The sequence below is a fragment of the Apis cerana genome, linkage group LG9 (assembly GCF_029169275.1).
Source record: "Apis cerana isolate GH-2021 linkage group LG9, AcerK_1.0, whole genome shotgun sequence".
Taxonomy (NCBI): domain Eukaryota; kingdom Metazoa; phylum Arthropoda; class Insecta; order Hymenoptera; family Apidae; genus Apis; species Apis cerana.
This window is the reverse complement of record NC_083860.1, coordinates 6,275,687-6,295,440: the sequence shown is the minus strand read 5'-3', so window position 1 is coordinate 6,295,440 and position 19,754 is coordinate 6,275,687. Positions and strand designations below refer to the sequence as shown.

The following is a 19,754-nucleotide window of genomic DNA, read 5'->3' as shown; positions in this document are numbered from 1 at the left end:
GATTATTAATTCTCATTTTTATTTTTAAGATATTTTTATTATTCTAAATAGATAAATTATTATTTTAATCCTAAATCTTAATACATCATACCGAATATTTTAAAATATATATAGAATTTAAAATTTTTTCTGTTTGAACAAGTAAAACTATTTCTTAAATTCGTCACTAGATGGCACGTTTGTAATTATATGTTCGTCAGTTTCCTTTCATCATCGATTTCTATGCATAAATCTTGTATCTAATTTGAAAGATGTTGAAGTGAAATATTAAAAGTGTTTTCTGATAAAAAAGTGTGTTGATTTAATAAAATAGTGTGTTCATGTATCTTTATGGATTTTGTGTATTATTTAATTAATGCAAAAAAGACAACGGAAAGAAAGTAAATGAAGAGATTCTATTTGGTGAGTCAATTTTTTTTTAAATTTTTTAGGTTTAAATATCATTTTCTGTACTTTATAAAAATTTTTATTTATTCATTTATTTATTTATTAATTTAATAAGACATTTATTCCACATTTTTTTAATCGTTTATTTGTTATAAATCCAAAAGAAATAATATATCGTAATACATAGAGCAATCTATTAAGTTGGTCATTGCAATAGACATTTTAATATATCGAATCGCGCTTTTATATCGATAAATCTTTTTTTTATTGTTTCTTCTTACATAAAACAGCAACTACTTTCACAATACAAATATGAGTTGCCCACTATAAGACTCTTATCACGAATAAGTCGTGTAACATTCATAAAATTTCTAAAATCTGTCGTATTTATGACGGGATCTTACGATTCTTCATAAAAAAACATCTAAATGTTATCGCGCATGAGTGCACGTGTGAGGAACATCAGAACTCCGCCATATTGTGTACAAGCCTCTTATTACTTTTTTTTTTTCAAGTTTTTTATTTATTCTTGTTAAAATACTTATTTCTTATCTTCGTAATATTACAAACGCAAAAAATATTTACATTCATTAGAGAAGATTATTCGACTAATATTACAAATTATTATATTCTAATATTACAAAAAGAGATATAGGATGATTATTTTTATCAAAAGTTATTTCTTATTTAAGAAAGTATGACTTTAATTTAAAGTATGTTGAGCTTTAATTTTTTGTTCCACTTTTCTTATCTCTTTTATGTTAAGATATTAATGGTCAATCATTTAAAGTAGCAGTAACGATCGTTACTATTTTAATAATATTCACAATAAGAAAAAAATAGTATTTTTATTTTTAACACATTCTCTATTAAATTGCCATAAATTATTATTTTGCGATATTTATATATGAGCGACAATGATTTTTTCTTTTTGAATATTTGCAGCATCATTATAGATATAGTTAAAAATATTTAATAATTAATAATAATCAATAATTAATAATAATCAAAAATATTATTTGAGGAAAAAAAATAAATTTTTTACTCGCAAAAATTAGAAATATATTTTTTTTAGAATTTAATATGATCTAGTAGAGAATGTATTAAAATGTAAAAAACTATATTGTTCATGATAATGATAACTATAATGATCATGTTTCTTAAATGGAAGATATGAAATTATTCGAACAATTAAGAGGCTTGTACCTTTCTATGCCGCTTCTACTATTATCTACCAATAGATTTTCTTCCAGGTTTCAATAATGTATAATTTTCTAACAATAATTATGTATTCATTATTCTACAATCGTTCTCTATAGACCATACATAATCAAATCGAGACTTTGGTGTAATAATCTTAATTCTCTGAAATATATTCTAAAATTTTTTTGGTCAAAATCACTTATATTGTACATATTAATTGTTACATTGAGATCCTTTGTACACTTATGGTTGACGATTGAGAATTAAAAAGCCTCTTTTTTTTTTGCATTTTACAGAAATTACTTATAGGCGAATTATTTCTAAAGTGTGTATCGTTTTAAAAAAATTTAAAGAAATGAGAATTGAAAAATAAATTTCTGATAGATTTAAAATTCTTTTCTAAAATTTCAAATTAGATGTTTAAAAATATTTTATTAGATAGAAATATATATGTATGAGATGATTTGAAAGAAGTTATGAAGTTAATGAAGTTATTCAAAAAAATTTCAAATTAATTTTAAATGAATTTAAATTTTTTTTAAATATTATATTTTATTATTAGTAATAACAAATACATATGAGATATTTTGAAAAGATGTAAACTTAAACAAATGATGTTTTGACAAAATCTCAAACTAATTTTTAAGGTTTTATTAATATTTTATTAATTTGTTTTGATAAAATTTTATATTTTATTATTTCTAGTAATTCTCTGTTTAAAAACGTGCTTGTAATTTTATTTTATTGTCTACAAATACTATTTGTTACATGTTAATTTGTAGACAATCTATATTACACTGTCATTTTGGGAGTATCAAGTATATTATTATATTTTTTAAAAAATAATTATTTTATAATACTTTCATTCATATGTGGACTATATAACATGAATTGTCCATATATTTTATATATGTTAAGGATTATAGATTGAGTATTGGTAGAGGAAACAATATTTTAAAATTATATGAGATCAATAGTTTGGCAAGTTTTTTCTTAAAAGATTTCTTAAGATTTTCATTTTCATTAAGAATTTACATTAGAGAAACCTCATATATTGCGATTACAACACTTTAGAAAATATTCACCAATAATAAAGAATGAAAAATAAATTTCCAGAGACAAAAAATCTCAATTTGTTGTAGATCGATGTTTTGTGACTTGACGATAGTTTAGATCAGACACTATTTCAGAACACATTAATTGAATTAATTAATTTGTTAAACAGATTTTCATTAATTTCTCTCAACGAAATATTATAGAACTATTACTATCCATTATATAAATAATCATCAAAAGAGAAATATCATCACTAAAATTCAATTATAAATTTAAAGAATGAGAAGAAAAATTTAAAGTAACAATAGAATAGAAATTCAAGAAATTTAAAAGAAAAAATTGAAAAGTAAAAGACCGACTTATATTTAAAATGCTGAAATTAGATTTCTTTCTTTTTTTTTTTTTTTTTCAACAAAATATTCTTTTTTCTCGATTATACATACAAAAAGTATCAGTATAACAATTATGATCAACGAAATAATGATTTTACTTTCATTAAATTTTAAAAACAAAAATTTACAAAGATTCTTTTGTATCAACCGTGTAATTAAAATCTTGCATAAGTTAAATAACTTACTTAAATTGCTAGAGCTCCGCCATTTTCTATCGCAAGAACCGTTATTTCCGGTCGGAATCTGATGCCGGTGCTTGATAATAATGAGATCGAATTAAACGAGGATCTCTGTTCTTGGTGAAATTAATGAATGCTTTTGCAGATCGTAATAAAACAGGACGATTTAGTAGACTCTCAACCTACGTATTACGTACAGATACACGCGTGTGTCATCTAATATCTCGTTAGTAATGCGATACACCGGCGCACTATGTCTTTTTACGCGTTTATATGCGTTTCTCCGCGTATTTATTTACAAGTTTATTTGTTATATAAGAGCACGGCTGCACCATTCTGTTTTAATGTTCTGCGATCTTTTAATTAGATGTTAAAAAGAAACTTACTTTAACATCTTTTTCGCTGATTCAACTTGGAATTTCTTTAATTTGAATTTTATTATTTTTTTTCTCTTAATTTTTATTCCTACAACACAATAATATTGTTTTCCCTGATAATTATAGTCGATTTCAGAAGCCAAAATAAACATAAAAATTGGTATGCAAAAATGTCAATTGAAGCTTATTTATTAATACACAAGCGATTGAAGTTGTGTTAGACAAAACGTGACAAAGATAAAGATACTCTATCCTTATCTTCTTTTATCTAACATAAACTGCTTCAGAACTTAATAAATCGATATTTTTATCAACTTTTTTATTCTATAGAATTAAAATTACATTAACATTTATATATTTTAAATTTCGAAATTTTTCTTTACGTTTAATAGAAGTTGTTGAATTGCTTTGAAAAATCAAATAATTATTCAAAATCGTACAGGCACATATACTTTGTTTGCAAAATTTGCTCTCTCCATCATATCTCATTAATTATCAAATATATTCGTCTCGATTAATCAAGTTTCATCCGTTTGTCGATTCTCTTGTGGAATCAGAATATCCCCAATTACGATTATTGACATCTAATATCTTAATAAATTCTCATAGGTTGAGAGTAATGTGGCATATGAGGCGATTCTGAATTATACGAAGATAATAATTTCACGTACAATATTTTATTCGCTGATTTTATTTCAATTATTAAATCGAAAATTGCGTTTTACAATTGAAGATTGGACATAAAGGAAATTGTACCATAGTTTTTCTACTCTGAAACATAATGTGAAACGTTAATTATAATATACTTTATATATGTATATATATAAATTAAAAGAAAATTTTAATTATCGAAAAATTTTTTCTCGACATTTCTAATTTTGATACATATATTCTACCTCACGTCCAATCTTCAATCAGAGAAACGTGATTGGAGAAAAGTGATTTGTGCGTGCAATTATCTTCCTTTCATTGATCATTATTCAAGTTTTTTAATTAATAATAAACAATCCCCGAGACAAATTTTACGTTACCCGAAGCTATTGTTACCAATGAGGATATTACCTTAAAATTGAAATTATATTTCGTTTTTACGTGTTCCCAAAATTCTCCTTCTTCTACTTCCGTTTCATTAAAACTATATTTTCCACCATCTTCCTTTCAATTATTCGTAAACATTTAGACACACCGGTGCAAAAAGTAGATATCAAATATATGCCTTTAAATCTCGTAACACCGATGATCGATCGCCATTTTAATCCTCTTATACCGGAAGATACTCACAGGATTAATCTAACATTGTAAATTTGCATTACTTTGTTACATTTCGTATAAAACAATTGTTAGGTCTTAATGTCACAATTTAGTGTTATTGATTTTATTGCCTGATAATTGTTAAAAGATATTTGTAATAAGAATAATTAAATGGATTGCTAAATTGATAAATTCATAGTGTTTTTGGCAGTAGATATTTAATAGATATTGTTTGAAATTAAATCTAACTCAAAGTTAACTTAACAATATTATAAAAAATATTCTTGAAATATTCTTTTAAGAAATAAAGATTACCTGATAAGTAGAACATTTTACTTTTCATTTTTAATTGATAAAAAAATTTATTTAACAATGGATCGATCATCGTTGTCGAACATGAGCGAAAGAGAAGAATAGATAGAGAAAGAGAGAAAGATTTCTAATTCAATAGGGGAAAATAGCAGATCCCTATATTCTCGGGATTTTTATGAAAAAAAACCAGAAGAGAAAATCTAAGATGCATTCACCGATTTGGCCCATATTTTGCATACAGATGATACATGTTATACATAATGCATCTTCAAAGGAAGGAAACGCCGTGCAAACTTTGCTGTTGCAAACAACTAGAACTTGAATTCGAGATGCTAGGAAATGTAATTCGACATGGTTACGAAGCATTTATCATGTAAAATATTTTTATTTTCTCTTGTATCGTTATTTTATTAAAGTTAATCTGTTAGTCGAGAATATTTGTAACAATTCAAATATCTTCTAATATTTCCTCTTTTAACGTTTCTTCTTATTTTCCTTGTTTCTAGTGGAATTTATTTTCTTACGTTTCCAAGTTATATTCCATCTATTAGGCCAAGTATAGTTTATGACGATCAAATAGAGATAGTACACCATGGAAATAGGTTATAACAGGCCATTTTCAAACGAATTTCGTTCAATTACTATTAAAAGAGAGTCAAATACTTTTTCACGAAATAAACATTCTTTTTTTTTCTTTTTGCTTTAACAACATAACCTATTTCTTCGCGCATATTGTCTCGAATAGGTTAACGACAAATCGCCCGCGATGTATTGTGACGAATTTTAATATTCACCGAAGCTGAAACAGAGATTTGAATAAAAGATCCAGAAAACGATATTATCGCTGCAGCGACAATCGTTGCTTGGCAGGGAATTCTCAGTCATAAATTCGACTGTCGCGTTGCTTGCCAAACGTGGTTTGTTTAAAAATTGACGCGTGCGGTCCAAACGAAACTTGGGAATTTATGGCCAGACTTTATTCTAACCTTGAATCGCACGATGGAAATTTCTTGCACGCGTCGACGATGGTTGCCAGTCGTCTGAGAATGGCACTGGCGAGACGTCATACGGAAAATTGAATTGTTTCGCGAAAGCACGGAAGCGGATGAGATGAGAAAATAACCTGATTGTTTAGTCTTCATTTGTGAGAACATTTTCGCTGATTAACACGGGAAATTTTGAAACGAATTTCGGATTCGATTGGATTAAATCGTTCGTAAAACGACAATGAATAATTTATATTCGCTCGAAAACATTGTTTAAAATTTTCACGACGAAATTAATTTGTTGATGTAAGAAAAAAAAATTTAGACGTTCTTACGTCATTAGCGAAATTTTAAATCGTAAATGACTGCAATCAACTTCGAAAAAAAAATTTTGAAAATTATTAGTTAATCTAATTATCATGTTTCGTGACTAAAATATTATTATTAAAAAGAAAAGAATTCGCAAGCTATAACTTGTCAAATAATTAATAATATTATTAATTGATAAATTGTGAAAATACGATTATTTCAAGATATTTTTTTGTTCTAATTTCTTTCGCAGATAGTAGATAGGAAATAGTAAATGAGAGTTTAATCGAGCGAAAATCGTCCTTTCATTAGTTGAACAATTTTAATGCAAATCGTTCGAATGGCGCCATTTTCAGCGCGATTTAACGCATTTTCTTATTAAAACGGTAGCTTGATTAATCCAAGTTTCTCTTTATCCGATTGACTCTATTGTATTCGAAATAGAATGGAAGCTTTTATTGCTTGGAAAATATATAATAACATAGAGTTAGTTGAAATGAAATGAACAAAAATGAGAAATGATTTTTTTTGTTGGAAGAAATCTCTTAGAAAATTTGATTTCTAAAATTGTATAAAAATTTTAATGAAATTGTTATTTAACCTATTATTAGATTAGTTTCTAATCTAAATATTGGCGAAGAAGTAGTGGTTGAAGTTAGAATAATCTTTGAATAAGTTAATTACGATTATTATTATTCGAACGATTCGAAAATCGATAAATGTTATTCGAATAATTTACTTTCAATCACCCTTAATATCAATGAGTCTATGGTGAGAAAATTAAAATTAAATACCTCGAAATTAATAACCCTCTATTACCAATACACAACAAATTTTCCTCAGTTCAGCGTTGAATGATACCAATTAAATGGTACGTACAATTCCAATTAATAGTCCAATAAAAATCGTATTCATTTTTTCTATGTACAATAATCTCCTTAATAAAACTTCATTCTTAATAAAAATAATTAACCAAGTCACATAATACACAAAATTAATATCGTTCCAATATCGGATATTTCAATTTAATCCATTAAAAAATTCTTTTCTCCTCGTAATAAAGTCACCTCAAATTATTCTAAAAAAAAAAAAAAAATTTTTAACGTAAAATTCCTCAAGAGCTTGTCTGTAATAGTAATACCAGCAAAATTCAGTTAATTATCCAATCGATCAAGTGGAATTATCGGAGAGTTCCTGCGATTCAACTCGTTCGGTCGATTGCTCTTCACGGTCCATAAATCATCGATTCCTGGATTCGACGATAATTCGAAAAATCGGTGGATAGTACCTGATGCTCGTTGAAAACGTACGGACAAATCTTACACGCATAGTGATTCGCTAAAATGCTTCAACATTTTCTTACCTTTTAATAATTAAATATCAATTAAATATTTCTTAATGAGTACTGTACGAGTACGTTTCTTTAAAGATACCAAGTCGATCTTCTTCGAAATTCTAGTTTCTTTTTCTTTTTTTTTAAAAATACAACGATGTACAATTGCTCCATTATCGCAAGAAAAACTTCCAAATCAAATCATACGTCAACATTGAAGATTTGATTTGATCATCCTTGAACAGATTTTCCAAAAATAGAAAAAAAAAACTTCTACATTATGTTATATACGTGCACGCAAATTTTCCTTCAAAATTTTTTCGAAATTGAACAAATTTCCCTGGAGACATTGTTCAAATACTTTAGCGAGCCACCTTGTACGTACGTAGCGAAAAAGAGGAAGGGAGAAAAATCAGGGAGAAAGAAGATAGGAGAGGGAGGGGGGAGAAGTGGAAAAATGGGACAAAGGTCGATTCCTTCGCTCCTTGGTTGAACGTCAGCTCGATCGAGGTAAAGGGGAGCCATTAGTCACTGGGTTTCGGCGTTATACGGTGATGTAGTACGCCCTCGGCTTGCCTCTCGACGTGGTCGGGCTGAAAAAGACGCCGGGCGTCGATGGTGAGAAGGACCACGATGCCCACGAGGGTGGCGGAAGTGTTCGTCAGGAGGCGTAGTAGCCCTCGTGCCGCTTCCGGCATTTCTCGCGGGCGATGTAACACAGCGCGATGGTGATCAGTACCGCGATGGTGATCCCCATTCCAATGCTGATCCACATGATCTCTTCGTTAATACCACTGTAGCCTTTCCCTGAAAGCATGCTGGATTTATCTTGTACCCGACACCTTGCACTGGAATTTTGTCAGCGGGGAGGGAAGGGGAGGCAAGTGTGATACGTCAACTACCTACGCATAACCATAGAAAAATTAGATAGAAATAGATAGGAAAATTCGTGTATTTTAAATTTAGGAAATGTGGATTCATTTGTGAGTATAACCAGGACTTTTTTAAGGTTGGAAAGAATCTATTTTCTCTTGCGAGTTTGATAGGTAATTTAGGTATTTTAAATTTGGATATACGAAAATATGGATTTATATAGGATTTGGCACGATCTATTTTTTTGGGTTACGAACATTTTCTCTTCTGAGTTTGGTATTAAATAATTTATAAATATATGGAAATGTAGATTTGTATAGGATTTTGCGCGATCTATTTTTTAGGTTATGTGAAAAGAATCTATTTTCTCTTGTCTATTTGATAAGTAATTTAGGTAATATGGAAATTTATATAGGATTCTATGCTATCTATTTTTTAGGTTATGTGGAAAGAATCTATTTTCTCTTGTATTTGATAGATAATTTAAGTAATATGGAAATGTAGATTTATATAGGATTGTATGCGATCTATTTTTTAGGTTATGTGGAAAGAATCTATTTTCTCTTGTCTATTTGATAAGTAATTTAGGTAATATGGAAATTTATATAGGATTCTATGCTATCTATTTTTTAGGTTATATGGAAAGAATCTATTTTCTCTTGTATTTGATAGATAATTTAAGTAATATGGAAATTTATATAGGATTCTATGCTATCTATTTTTTAGGTTATATGGAAAGAATCTATTTTCTCTTGTCTATTTGATAAGTAATTTAGGTAATATGGAAATTTATATAGGATTGTATGCAATCTATTTTTTAGGTTATGTGGAAAGAATCTATTTTCTCTTGTATTTGATAAATAATTTAGGTAATATGGAAATGTAGATTTATATAGGATTGTATGCGATCTATTTTTTAGGTTATGTGGAAAGAATCTATTTTCTCTTGTATGTTTGGTAGGTATATGGAATTTAAGTGTATAGAAATGTAGATTTATACAGGATTGTATGCGATCTATTTTTTAGGTTGTGTGGAAAGAATCTATTTTTCTTGTGAGTTTGGAAGGCATCGATCATATACGTCGTGACAGAAAAGTTTGTGGATATTTTACTTTGATTTGAAATTTAAGTATACGGAAATGTGTATATGATTTATATAGGATTGTGCGCGATTTATTTTTTATGTTATACCAGAAAAGGAGAATTTATTTTCCCTTGTGAGTTTGAGAGATATAATGGATAGGACCATCTACGCGTAACATCGTGACAGATTAGTAGAAAAATTTATGGGTAATTTTTTGATTTTAAATTTAAATACATGATGAATTTATCTTTTTATTCAAATTATATTTTGCATAAAATAAGGAAGAATATATTTATTTTCTCTTGAAAGTTTAAAACAATTTGTATTTCAAATGTGATTTATGAGAATGATTTATTTTTGCATGAGATTAATTGTTTAGATTTAAACAATATTTGATATTTTAATTTCAATCTTCTAATTTTGTTCTTAATTTAAAATTAGTGTTATTACAGATTTCAATAACAACTAGAAACTAAATGTATGAACTTCGAATCAGTGATAATAATTAATATTAATTCATATCTATTATTCAATATATTTTTTTCAAATTTACGTTTATTTTACACTAAGTTATTTCGTTTAAAACAATTTAATAATTCACAATCATCTGGCTGTTAACATTAACATTAAATGTCCATACAAAATTATCGTGTTCGAATGAACAATACTAATCGATCATCTTTTATTTGAATTGTTCTCGATCGAGAATTGATAGGATTGAAAGAGATCGAATAATAGGTTGAATAGAATATCCGGAAACTGATCGATAATATTTAGATCAAAGTTGTCGAAGTTGTACATAACTTGTGTGTTCAAACTTCGTATTATGAAGTTTTGGACACGGTGAAGTAACGTCGGAGAAAGCTTTGTATCGGTTACTTGTTACTGTTATTCGATGTAAACCTTCGAGATCAATATTAAGGATTATATAATACTTGTTGAAGTTTCAGTTGATATTGCGAATATTCGTTTCCAAGTTTTATTGATACGAGTGATCTGTTCTGAAATTCTAGTTTTCACGTATCTATCTGAATATATCGAAAAATTGTTCTTATTTTAGATAATAGATATCTATTATTAATCTTGTTCAAATAATTTTGATGATAATTATTGCAAGATATTATCGAAAGATGACATTTTTTTCTTTTATTTATTACTCAAAAAATAGTTAACAGCAATTGTGATATATCCAAATTTTGCTTTTCATAATGTTCTCTTAATTTAAGATCGAATATTTCTTTATTGCTTTTTTTTTTATTATCCATTTGTTATTTTAACCATTTTAAAAATGGAGAAAGATGAACGGTGCTGGGAGAGATCAAAAAAATAGAGATGCAACAATGATCTCAAAATCATCCTCTTGTGGGTTTAAGAGGTATATGTGGGTCAAGTATAAACACTTTAAAATGACGTCATAGAAATTGTGCTCTTTAGTTGAATGTTTGACTCAAAGGTATTGGACGTATAATTATATAATGCAACATTATTTATCTACATTACAAAACGAAACTAATGTACAATTTTATATTTATTTCTCGTGCATTCTATTATTTCAATCTATTTCACAAATTTCTAAAATAATTAATTAAAATTTCATAAATTTTTGAAATTTTCTAAACGAGAGAGATGACGTAAAAAAAAAAGAAAGAAAAAAAGAATTATGATAAACAAAAATTTGTTCGTACTACGTCGATTACTATAGATAAAGTATTTCTTTTTATTACAAAGGTATTTCGTTTTCATGCTTCTAAAGATTTTAAATATCTCGTTACACGATAAGATTTTAATTAATAATTAAATTACTTCTACCTCACAAGCTGCACGTGAAAGGTATTAAAAGGAGGCGAAACGATATAAAGAATTGCTTTAATTATGCACATCGCTTAACAAACTTTTTGTTATCTATTTTAATAATTTTATTTAATAACATTTTTTAGTAACAATTTCGATATTACACGCATATTCGTAGAAAGAACTTAATAACGTTTGGAGATAGATATCTATTTAATTATATTTTAAAAAGTTATTAAAATTTATTCCCTTTTCTTTTTTAATTTTCACGTAAATTGTGCAACTCTTTTTTCTCTTTTTCTTTTTTAATTCAAATATTATTAAGCTCGTGCACCTGAAATTATCGTTATTCGAAGTTTAAACTCAATGGATCAATATCTATCCATCAAATTTCGTTCCGTCATTAATTATTATCGATCATTTAAAACAAATGAAATTTGTTAAAAGAAAAAAATAATTAAAACATGATCATTAACTCAATCAAATTCAAATTTTAGAAAAATCATCGAAAGCATAAATCAAGAGAAGATATTAATACTAATTCGTGAAATTCAAAATCAATGATAAAAATAAGGGAAAAATTAATACAAGAATTTTTAAAGAAAAATTCAACTAAAAATAAATCTATATATATATATATATTCCAATTCAATCATTTCTACTATGATATACTCCATCCAAAAGTAAATCAATCATCAAAAGATCACTCGATCATTCATTCACTCTCGTAGCAAAATACACATATATACAATTCACGCACGCACGATTAAAAATTAAAATATCAGAATTAAAAAAAGGAAAAAAAAAACGTATATCGAACGAAAAAGTAAATCAAATCAAAAATCGTGAGATGGGATGGGATAGGATAGTTAATTCTCATCCATCACGGATCAAAGAATTTTTTTCACTACGTTACCATTTGATGATCGCACTGGTCACCCGGGTTCAATATGCGAATAAATCGAACTATTTACCTTTCGATCCAAGGTAAATAAGGGCGAAAAGCGTGCAGGGCGAATTGTACGTGCGCGTAATACATAACGGTATAATATCCCTGTTTACATTACCATTATAATGGGAGCTGTAAATCCCAACTTTCCCTGCGACCCGTCCACCCACAGGCATTTCTGCGTTGCTTCGCTCGCCGACCTGAAACTGCGAAAATTCCATCCGTGTTATTTCTTTCCTTCCCTGTTTCTTTCTGTATTTTTTTTTGGCCAGTTTTACTTTTTTCTTTTTTTTTGTCCGTTTGTTTGCTCGGCGAGAGAGACACACGGCTTGATATAGGGGCGAGGAATTTTTGAACGAGAAGAGAACACTCATTGTCCTCTTTTTTTTAGGAATTGTATGTATATCGCGTATATTTTATTCGAATTAATTAATAAATAAAGAGGAGAAATATTCGTGAATTTTAATTTGCGCGTATAAAACACGTATATTTTTAAATAATTATACAGTCATGAAGATTTATAAAAGAGGAAAACTGGTTGCATTTTATTTATCTATTTTTTTTTTTGCAAGTTAAATTAATTGTATAATAACCGTAGGAGGAGAAACAAATGAAGAAATATCGAATTAATTTCTTAAATAATTAAATAAACAGTAATCAACTATTGAAAAATGCAATGGAATGCCAGGAAAGAGTTTCGCTTAATAAACGATAAAAATGGAAAATAATCTATAAAATATTCTGTGTCAAATCAAAAATGGAAGAAAACAGATAATTATTTTATAATTAATTACTACATTGTTTCCGCGGAAGATATACAAAGATAAGGTTAACAAATAATTAACGTATTATTAATGGGAAATAAAGCACAGAATTATTAATAATTAAAAACGACAATAATATGTACTCGCTATTACTATAATTGATATAATATAATTGATATAATTACACGGGTTTAATAAACTAAATATATCCATTAAATTCAAATTTCAAAGTCGGTTAGCAAATACATGGCCGGTTATAATGGCCACGATTTCTACGGTCGTTGTGTCACAAATGATGCAATTCTCGGTGTATGTTGAAACGGGATTGATGTTTGAAATATCGATTCCCACTCTCTATGTTACATCGATTTTGCATTCTCCGTTGTTCCAAACGAAAATATAACCTCTGTTGATAATTGTCGATTGATTAAATAATATAGGGGATATCGTGTGTTTATACAAAGTGATTTAATATGACGAATGATTAAAAAGAAAGCAGCCGTGATTTTCTTTTAAGAAATAAAAGCAAAGTCTTTCATTTTTCATTGATTTCTAATTCTTAATTATTCTATTATAGGGGATAATTTTACGTCTTTTCTTCAAATATATATGTATATATATGTAAGATCATTTATATAATTAACAATAGGATTATTTCAAAGTTATTTTTATCTTCCACTTTTTCTCTCCTTTTTCGTACAATCATTCGTCGATCGTCGAAGTTTTCCTTAATGGATTAGCAATGTTGAGAAATGGGCAGCTACGATCGATCCAATTCGAAACAACGCGTTGGGATCGTTTGTTACGAGGCAAAATGGGAATAAAAAGAAGAGAAGGGAAAAAAACGCGTTTGAATTTCTTTGCATATCGAATCAATTACGCCAATCCTTTCAACCATTTTTTTTTCCTTAATAAAAATCGAACGACTCTATCCATTTAAATAAACATTTCGAAACGATGCTTCTGACTCCTCGAATCGATGAATGAATCCAGGAATCGATTAAATTTCTTATGCATATATGCTGATTGGAATTCGTTCAACCGAAAGTGCGATTCGAATTATGTATTTGTTGAAACAAAGGTAAATAAATAATCAGATTAATCTGCAGATCGATGGATGTGTTTCGATATACGATCATTAATATAAATGGAATTTTAATTGTCTTCTCAGAGGTCTCGTTTAAATGAATTTTCAAACTTTTAATTTTACAATTTTCCTTGAGAGGTTTCGTATAAAATAATGTAGAAGGTTTATATAAAAAGTTATTGCAGAAAATATATGTATATACATATATAAGTCGTGAAGGAAACGATAATGATTCGAAAATGTATTTCAACAGAACTCGAAATAAAAATTTTAGTATTCTTCTAAATTTTGATGGAGTGGATATTATTATTATTCGAAATCTACGAAAGAGGATACATTTTAATGAAAATTTAACGTATTATAATATCTGTTCAAAATTTAAATTAATGATAATTTTCATTTTTCAATCTCTTCTTCTTCGTTGAAATGTAAATGATCGTTATCTTCGAAGTTAATACAAGATAAGAAAATAGTTACTCGAGAAATAATATTACAAAAATGATTTGGCACCTTCTTATAGCGTTTAGTACGTCTCTATCCAAGAAACTTTATCGTTCTGTCGTTATCTTCTCGAAAATAGACGAGCTTGTTACACTTGTTTCTTAATTGCAAATAAAGTCTTCCTTAATAGAGTGCAAATTAGGCGATTTAAATTCTTTAACCGTATCAACTTAGCACCGATACATTTGTAAAGCGAGAGAGAAAAAGGGAAAAGCAGAAAGTGAGAAGAACGCTATTTAAATTTCCCGCCATACCGAGCTGTTCCAAATATTCTCCAAAGAGAGAAATCTCAAACTGTTCTATACGTTCGATCGATATTAAGAAAAAAAACACGAAAGAATAACGAAATATTTTCCAACGGAGAGAGAAAATTATTCTCTTTGCAGGACAAACTTAAAAAAAAAAAAAACAAAACTTAAGTTATGTTTCATAGAGATTGCCTGTTGATATTTCCTCTCAAACGATTCAATCTATTCCCTCCAACCTCCATTTACTTTACAATCTTAATTTCTTCCCGTTCCACAGCTCGAAATCCAACAATATCCGATAAATTCTCAAACAATTCAACCCCTCTCCCTTCCCAACTCGATCAATCCCCTCGTATGGCGAACAATTTCCAAGTAATTCGCGTGAAGGGAGGGATCAACGTGTGTGCACGTGTTCAATGCAACTGTTGGAAACGCGCCTTTGGATAAAAAGGATAGTTCACCTCGCCTTTAAGTAAAGGAGCGTTTGAATAGATTCGTATACACACAGATGCGCATACACACGAGCATCCATCTTTTGTCCAGAAAATTGGTTAGACATCGCGAATTAAACTTCGAATTAAAAGTGCTTAGCCGTGGAACAAATTCTCGTGAACTTTGCGAAAGGGGTGGCTTTGGAACGAAATCAAAAAGGGAGTTTTACACTTTAATTTACGAACGTGAGCGAAGAAGAGATTATCACGATTTCTTAATTTGTGAATTAAAAGTGGAAGAACGAAATTAGTTCAATTTAAAATTGTTCAAAATATATCGAATTATCAATTATCGAGCAAATAATTTATTCGTTATTGTGGAATGTATATTATTTTGATGGCGAAAGATCAAGTTGATAAATAAATTTTGCAAATTAGAAATTCAGTTTAAGTAGAGGAAGGGAAAGGGATTATTATTGATTAATACGAAGGGATATTATTATTGACAAATAATTTGTGAACGAAAATAGAAAGAGTATTATTTATAGAATACGAAGAAAAGATTGTAAGAATTTCAATAACGCGAGAAGGAAAAGAGTTCATTATGAAACGATTTTATTACGAGGAATCGAATAGAAACGGAATCAATTAATCCGTGAAACTGGATTTTAATACAAAATGAGAGAGAAACGCGAATATTTAAATAATAAGAGAATACTATATATAATATGATGTTTGCCGAATTACATAGGGAAATGGTTAAATTTGAAATGGTAAATCGAAATGGCGACGAATATGCAAATAGAATATGCAAATTGAAATAAATATATGTATAGATATAAATGTGGATACAAATGGAGAGAGGGTGGAAAAGGATGCAATTTGAAAAGTTATGAATATCGTTTGGCGAATCGATCAATTTCTAAATAAAATATTAAAATATAGAAAAACAAGAAGAGAATAAAGTAGAAGATAAAAAGTAATTAATAATTCTAAATTCATAAATTAAATTTCTTCAAAGTAAATATCGATAATCTTACATTAAATACTTGTTGGTACTTTTTTATACTTTATAAAGTATCAGATAATATTTGACGAAGTATTCCAAGAAAGTTATTAATTATAATTATAAATTTCACGGGATATTGAATATTTGGAAATCAAGTTTTGAAAACTTTATAATTTAAAAGTATTAAATAGTTGATATATTTATATATTAAGAGAATTTTTTTTTCATAATATCGAGATCAAGGTGAATTTATACTACTCTTTCGTAACTTTGATAATTGTGTACATTCTGAAAGAGTTCTTGCTTCTTCTTGGAAAATCTCCAATTAGGTCTATGCAAAAGTTTCCTTCTTTGTTACATTTCTATGAGAACGGATGATTTGTGAGTTTAAAAGTTTAGCCAAATCGAATAATAAGGTTCCAAAACAGAAGATTAATTACTCAATGGCGGATGAAAATGTGAAATTGAGAAGCATGAAATTCAGACTTGATTTCTATCTTCTACAATTATTTCCAACGTACAGTTTCTTATATTTTTATTTTAATCGTTTCTATCGTTATATTAATAATTTTTTTCATGATATGATTAAATATTTTTAAATTATTTTGCAAATCTAAAATATAAAGTTTCTTTACAATATCAGGATTTTTAAGATCAAAAAGTTTCCTGTAATTTGTTGTTGTAAAAAAAATTAAAAAATAATTTATATAATAATTCTCTTTGCCTTATTTTTTTTAAAGAATATTTCAATGTTTTCTGAATCTTTTTTAATAGAATCTAGGTTTCTTTTTACAATGTATTCTTTTTTTATACGATTCACATTTTCGCGATTTTTCATATTTCCTTAATTCTTCCATCCATTTTTACAAACACATTTCGAACAATTTTAAAATTTATTTATTATTCTTTTCCTCGTCACATTAACTTCCCTTTCCATTCCATTTATCAAATTTTCATGGAACCCAATTCTACATCTTTCATAATTTAAATTTTACACCTTATTTCAAAATAATTGTATATTATTACCTTTCCTTCCTTTTTACTTCGCCATATCGTTATAAAAAAAAATTTCCACTCATCCCTCTCCGAATCCAAAAGAAAAATCCTAATCATAAACACCCCTCCAATCTACTCACCCACCTCCAACCATCAAAGAATCCCTCCCTCCAAGTCGAAGCTTCTCACCAATCTAAACAATCCAATCTTTCTTTAATCACCCCCGATTCCCCGGCCGATTATTCTCCGGGAAACCAAAGGGATCACCACCGATTCCTCTTCATCGGCAGGGCACAAGACGCGTACACACACTTCCTCCTCCTCCTCTCGTTCTCCAACATCAATCGACGCAACAAGTTATCCTGTCCCTCGACCCCCTAGATGGCGCGATCGATGTTGAAAACGCGCCCTTTTAACCTTGCTCTCTCTCTCTCTCTCAGCCAGCGATTAAGCTCAGAGGTGGGAGAGAGGAAGAGAGAGAATGAGAAGCGTGACGTTGCCCCCTCGCGGCCAGGCCAGCTAGGCCTATTGTCGTGGAAAATCGTCGATAGGCCTATTCTATGCTTCTACGCTATGTTGGCGCGGCGTTCGTCATCTGTTTTGGGAGCAATGGAAATCGATAATGAGAAGGCCTGTTCGAATCGAGCGGGGAGGGAAATAAGGCGTTGTCGTTTCAGGTATAATTATAACGTAGTGGAATGGTGGGAATTGTGGGGCTACGATGATTGGATTGTTTGGGGGATGGGAGATTCTTTGGAAGGAGCATTGTTTGATCGATTTATTTATTTTTTTGGATCGTTATGGATAAACGGAAATATTTGGGAATGGGGTTTTTAGGGAAGGAGGAATATTTGATCGGAAAAAGGCTTTGTTTTATTTTTTCCTCCTTATTTTTGAATTGAAAGGAACTTAATAAAGGGAGTTCAAGAGAAGAGAGAGATTTGGGGTCTTTTGGGAAGGAAAGAAGATTTGAAGAAATTATGGAAAAATAGTAGTTTACAATTTCTTGACTTGTAGTAGTTGAAAAGTTAGAGAAGGTGAGGTTGGGAAAGGGGTTGGAATAGATTGCACGAATCATAATTCTGTAATATCTCGAGGATTTGAGAAAAATCTGAAAGTTTATCTTTGGAAAAGTTTTTGGAAGGGGAAATATTTAAGAGAAAAAAATCCAATTGCATAAAATCTTTTTCTTGGAAAAGAGATTGCATCGAGATGTTGGAAAAAAAAAAAAGATCCATACCATCGATCCTCTTCGTTTGAAATTATTTTGAAATATTTTAATTCTATGGTTGAGAAGCCGAGGAATCTTTGAATCAGGATTCTCGAGTGACAACGTCTGGAAAACTTTGCAGGTTTATTTTTAGATCGATGCGGTTATATTTCACTTCTAGCAATAGTCGATTTCTTTCTGAGAATCTGAGTGGGTCGGATGACAGGTTAAAAATAGAAAGGGTGATTGATGGATGAGCTTTAAGGGATATATATACGGTTATATTCTGGAATCAATCGTGCGATTGATTTTAACGGAAGTCGGAGGGCAGGATTGTGCAAAATTTCAAACTGAAATTTGGGGATCCCAACTTGATTTTCTTGAAAGAAGATATAATGCTCACGCGGTGGAAGATTCTTTTGAAATCGTTTTGAAATCGTTCGAAGATACTTGTGTGTTCGTCATTTCGACGTAAATTAATCGTGAAAAGTAAAAGCATTAGCTTGGAATCCATACTCTCATGATTGGTATTCTTGTAACTTTCCAGTTTCCCAACTCTGGGAACCACTCGAGTTTCGCGAACTTTAACGAACTTTCGACGTTTCGAGCATTCTAAATGTAATTTATAGATTTTCCTCATATAATTTCAAAGAAATTCCTTTCTGTCGAGCAAAATATGAAACTTCTTTTACCTTTTCTCGATATCAAGTATATTAAAAATATCTCTCTCACATTCGAACAACATATTCTATTCAAAAAGTTACTTTAACCTCAACATTGAGATTATTTTGGAAAATACGAATCATAAATTTAAATAATATTGGATAGGAATTATACGTATTATGAAATTTCAACAAAATTTCTTTTTAATTCTTCTTTGGAGGAGAGAACACGTATACAGAGAAAATTCCATAGAGACTTATAGTTTCTGTTGCATTATAATGCAACGTGTGTCTGACAATAGACGATCTATTTCCCCTTTACCCTAGAATTTCCCCTGTTTCTCAGACAGATCGAGCTATAGCC

At 29.0% G+C, this 19,754-nt stretch overlaps 1 protein-coding gene across 1 annotated transcript in view; it reads right to left on the bottom strand.

Annotated features, from left to right (window-relative positions):
- Positions 1 to 463: 463 nt before the first annotated feature.
- The window catches only part of LOC108003877 (uncharacterized), a 34,501-nt gene continuing 15,210 nt past the window's right edge, over positions 464 to 19,754 (bottom strand). Inside the window, exons 2-3 of the mRNA XM_017066424.3 lie at positions 12,601 to 12,688; positions 464 to 8,592 (exon numbers count right to left, since the gene is read on the bottom strand). Of these exons, the coding sequence (XP_016921913.1) occupies positions 8,447 to 8,592; positions 12,601 to 12,658 (204 nt within the window). The 5' untranslated portion in view covers positions 12,659 to 12,688 and the 3' untranslated portion in view covers positions 464 to 8,446. The remainder of the gene's footprint in view (positions 8,593 to 12,600; positions 12,689 to 19,754) is intronic.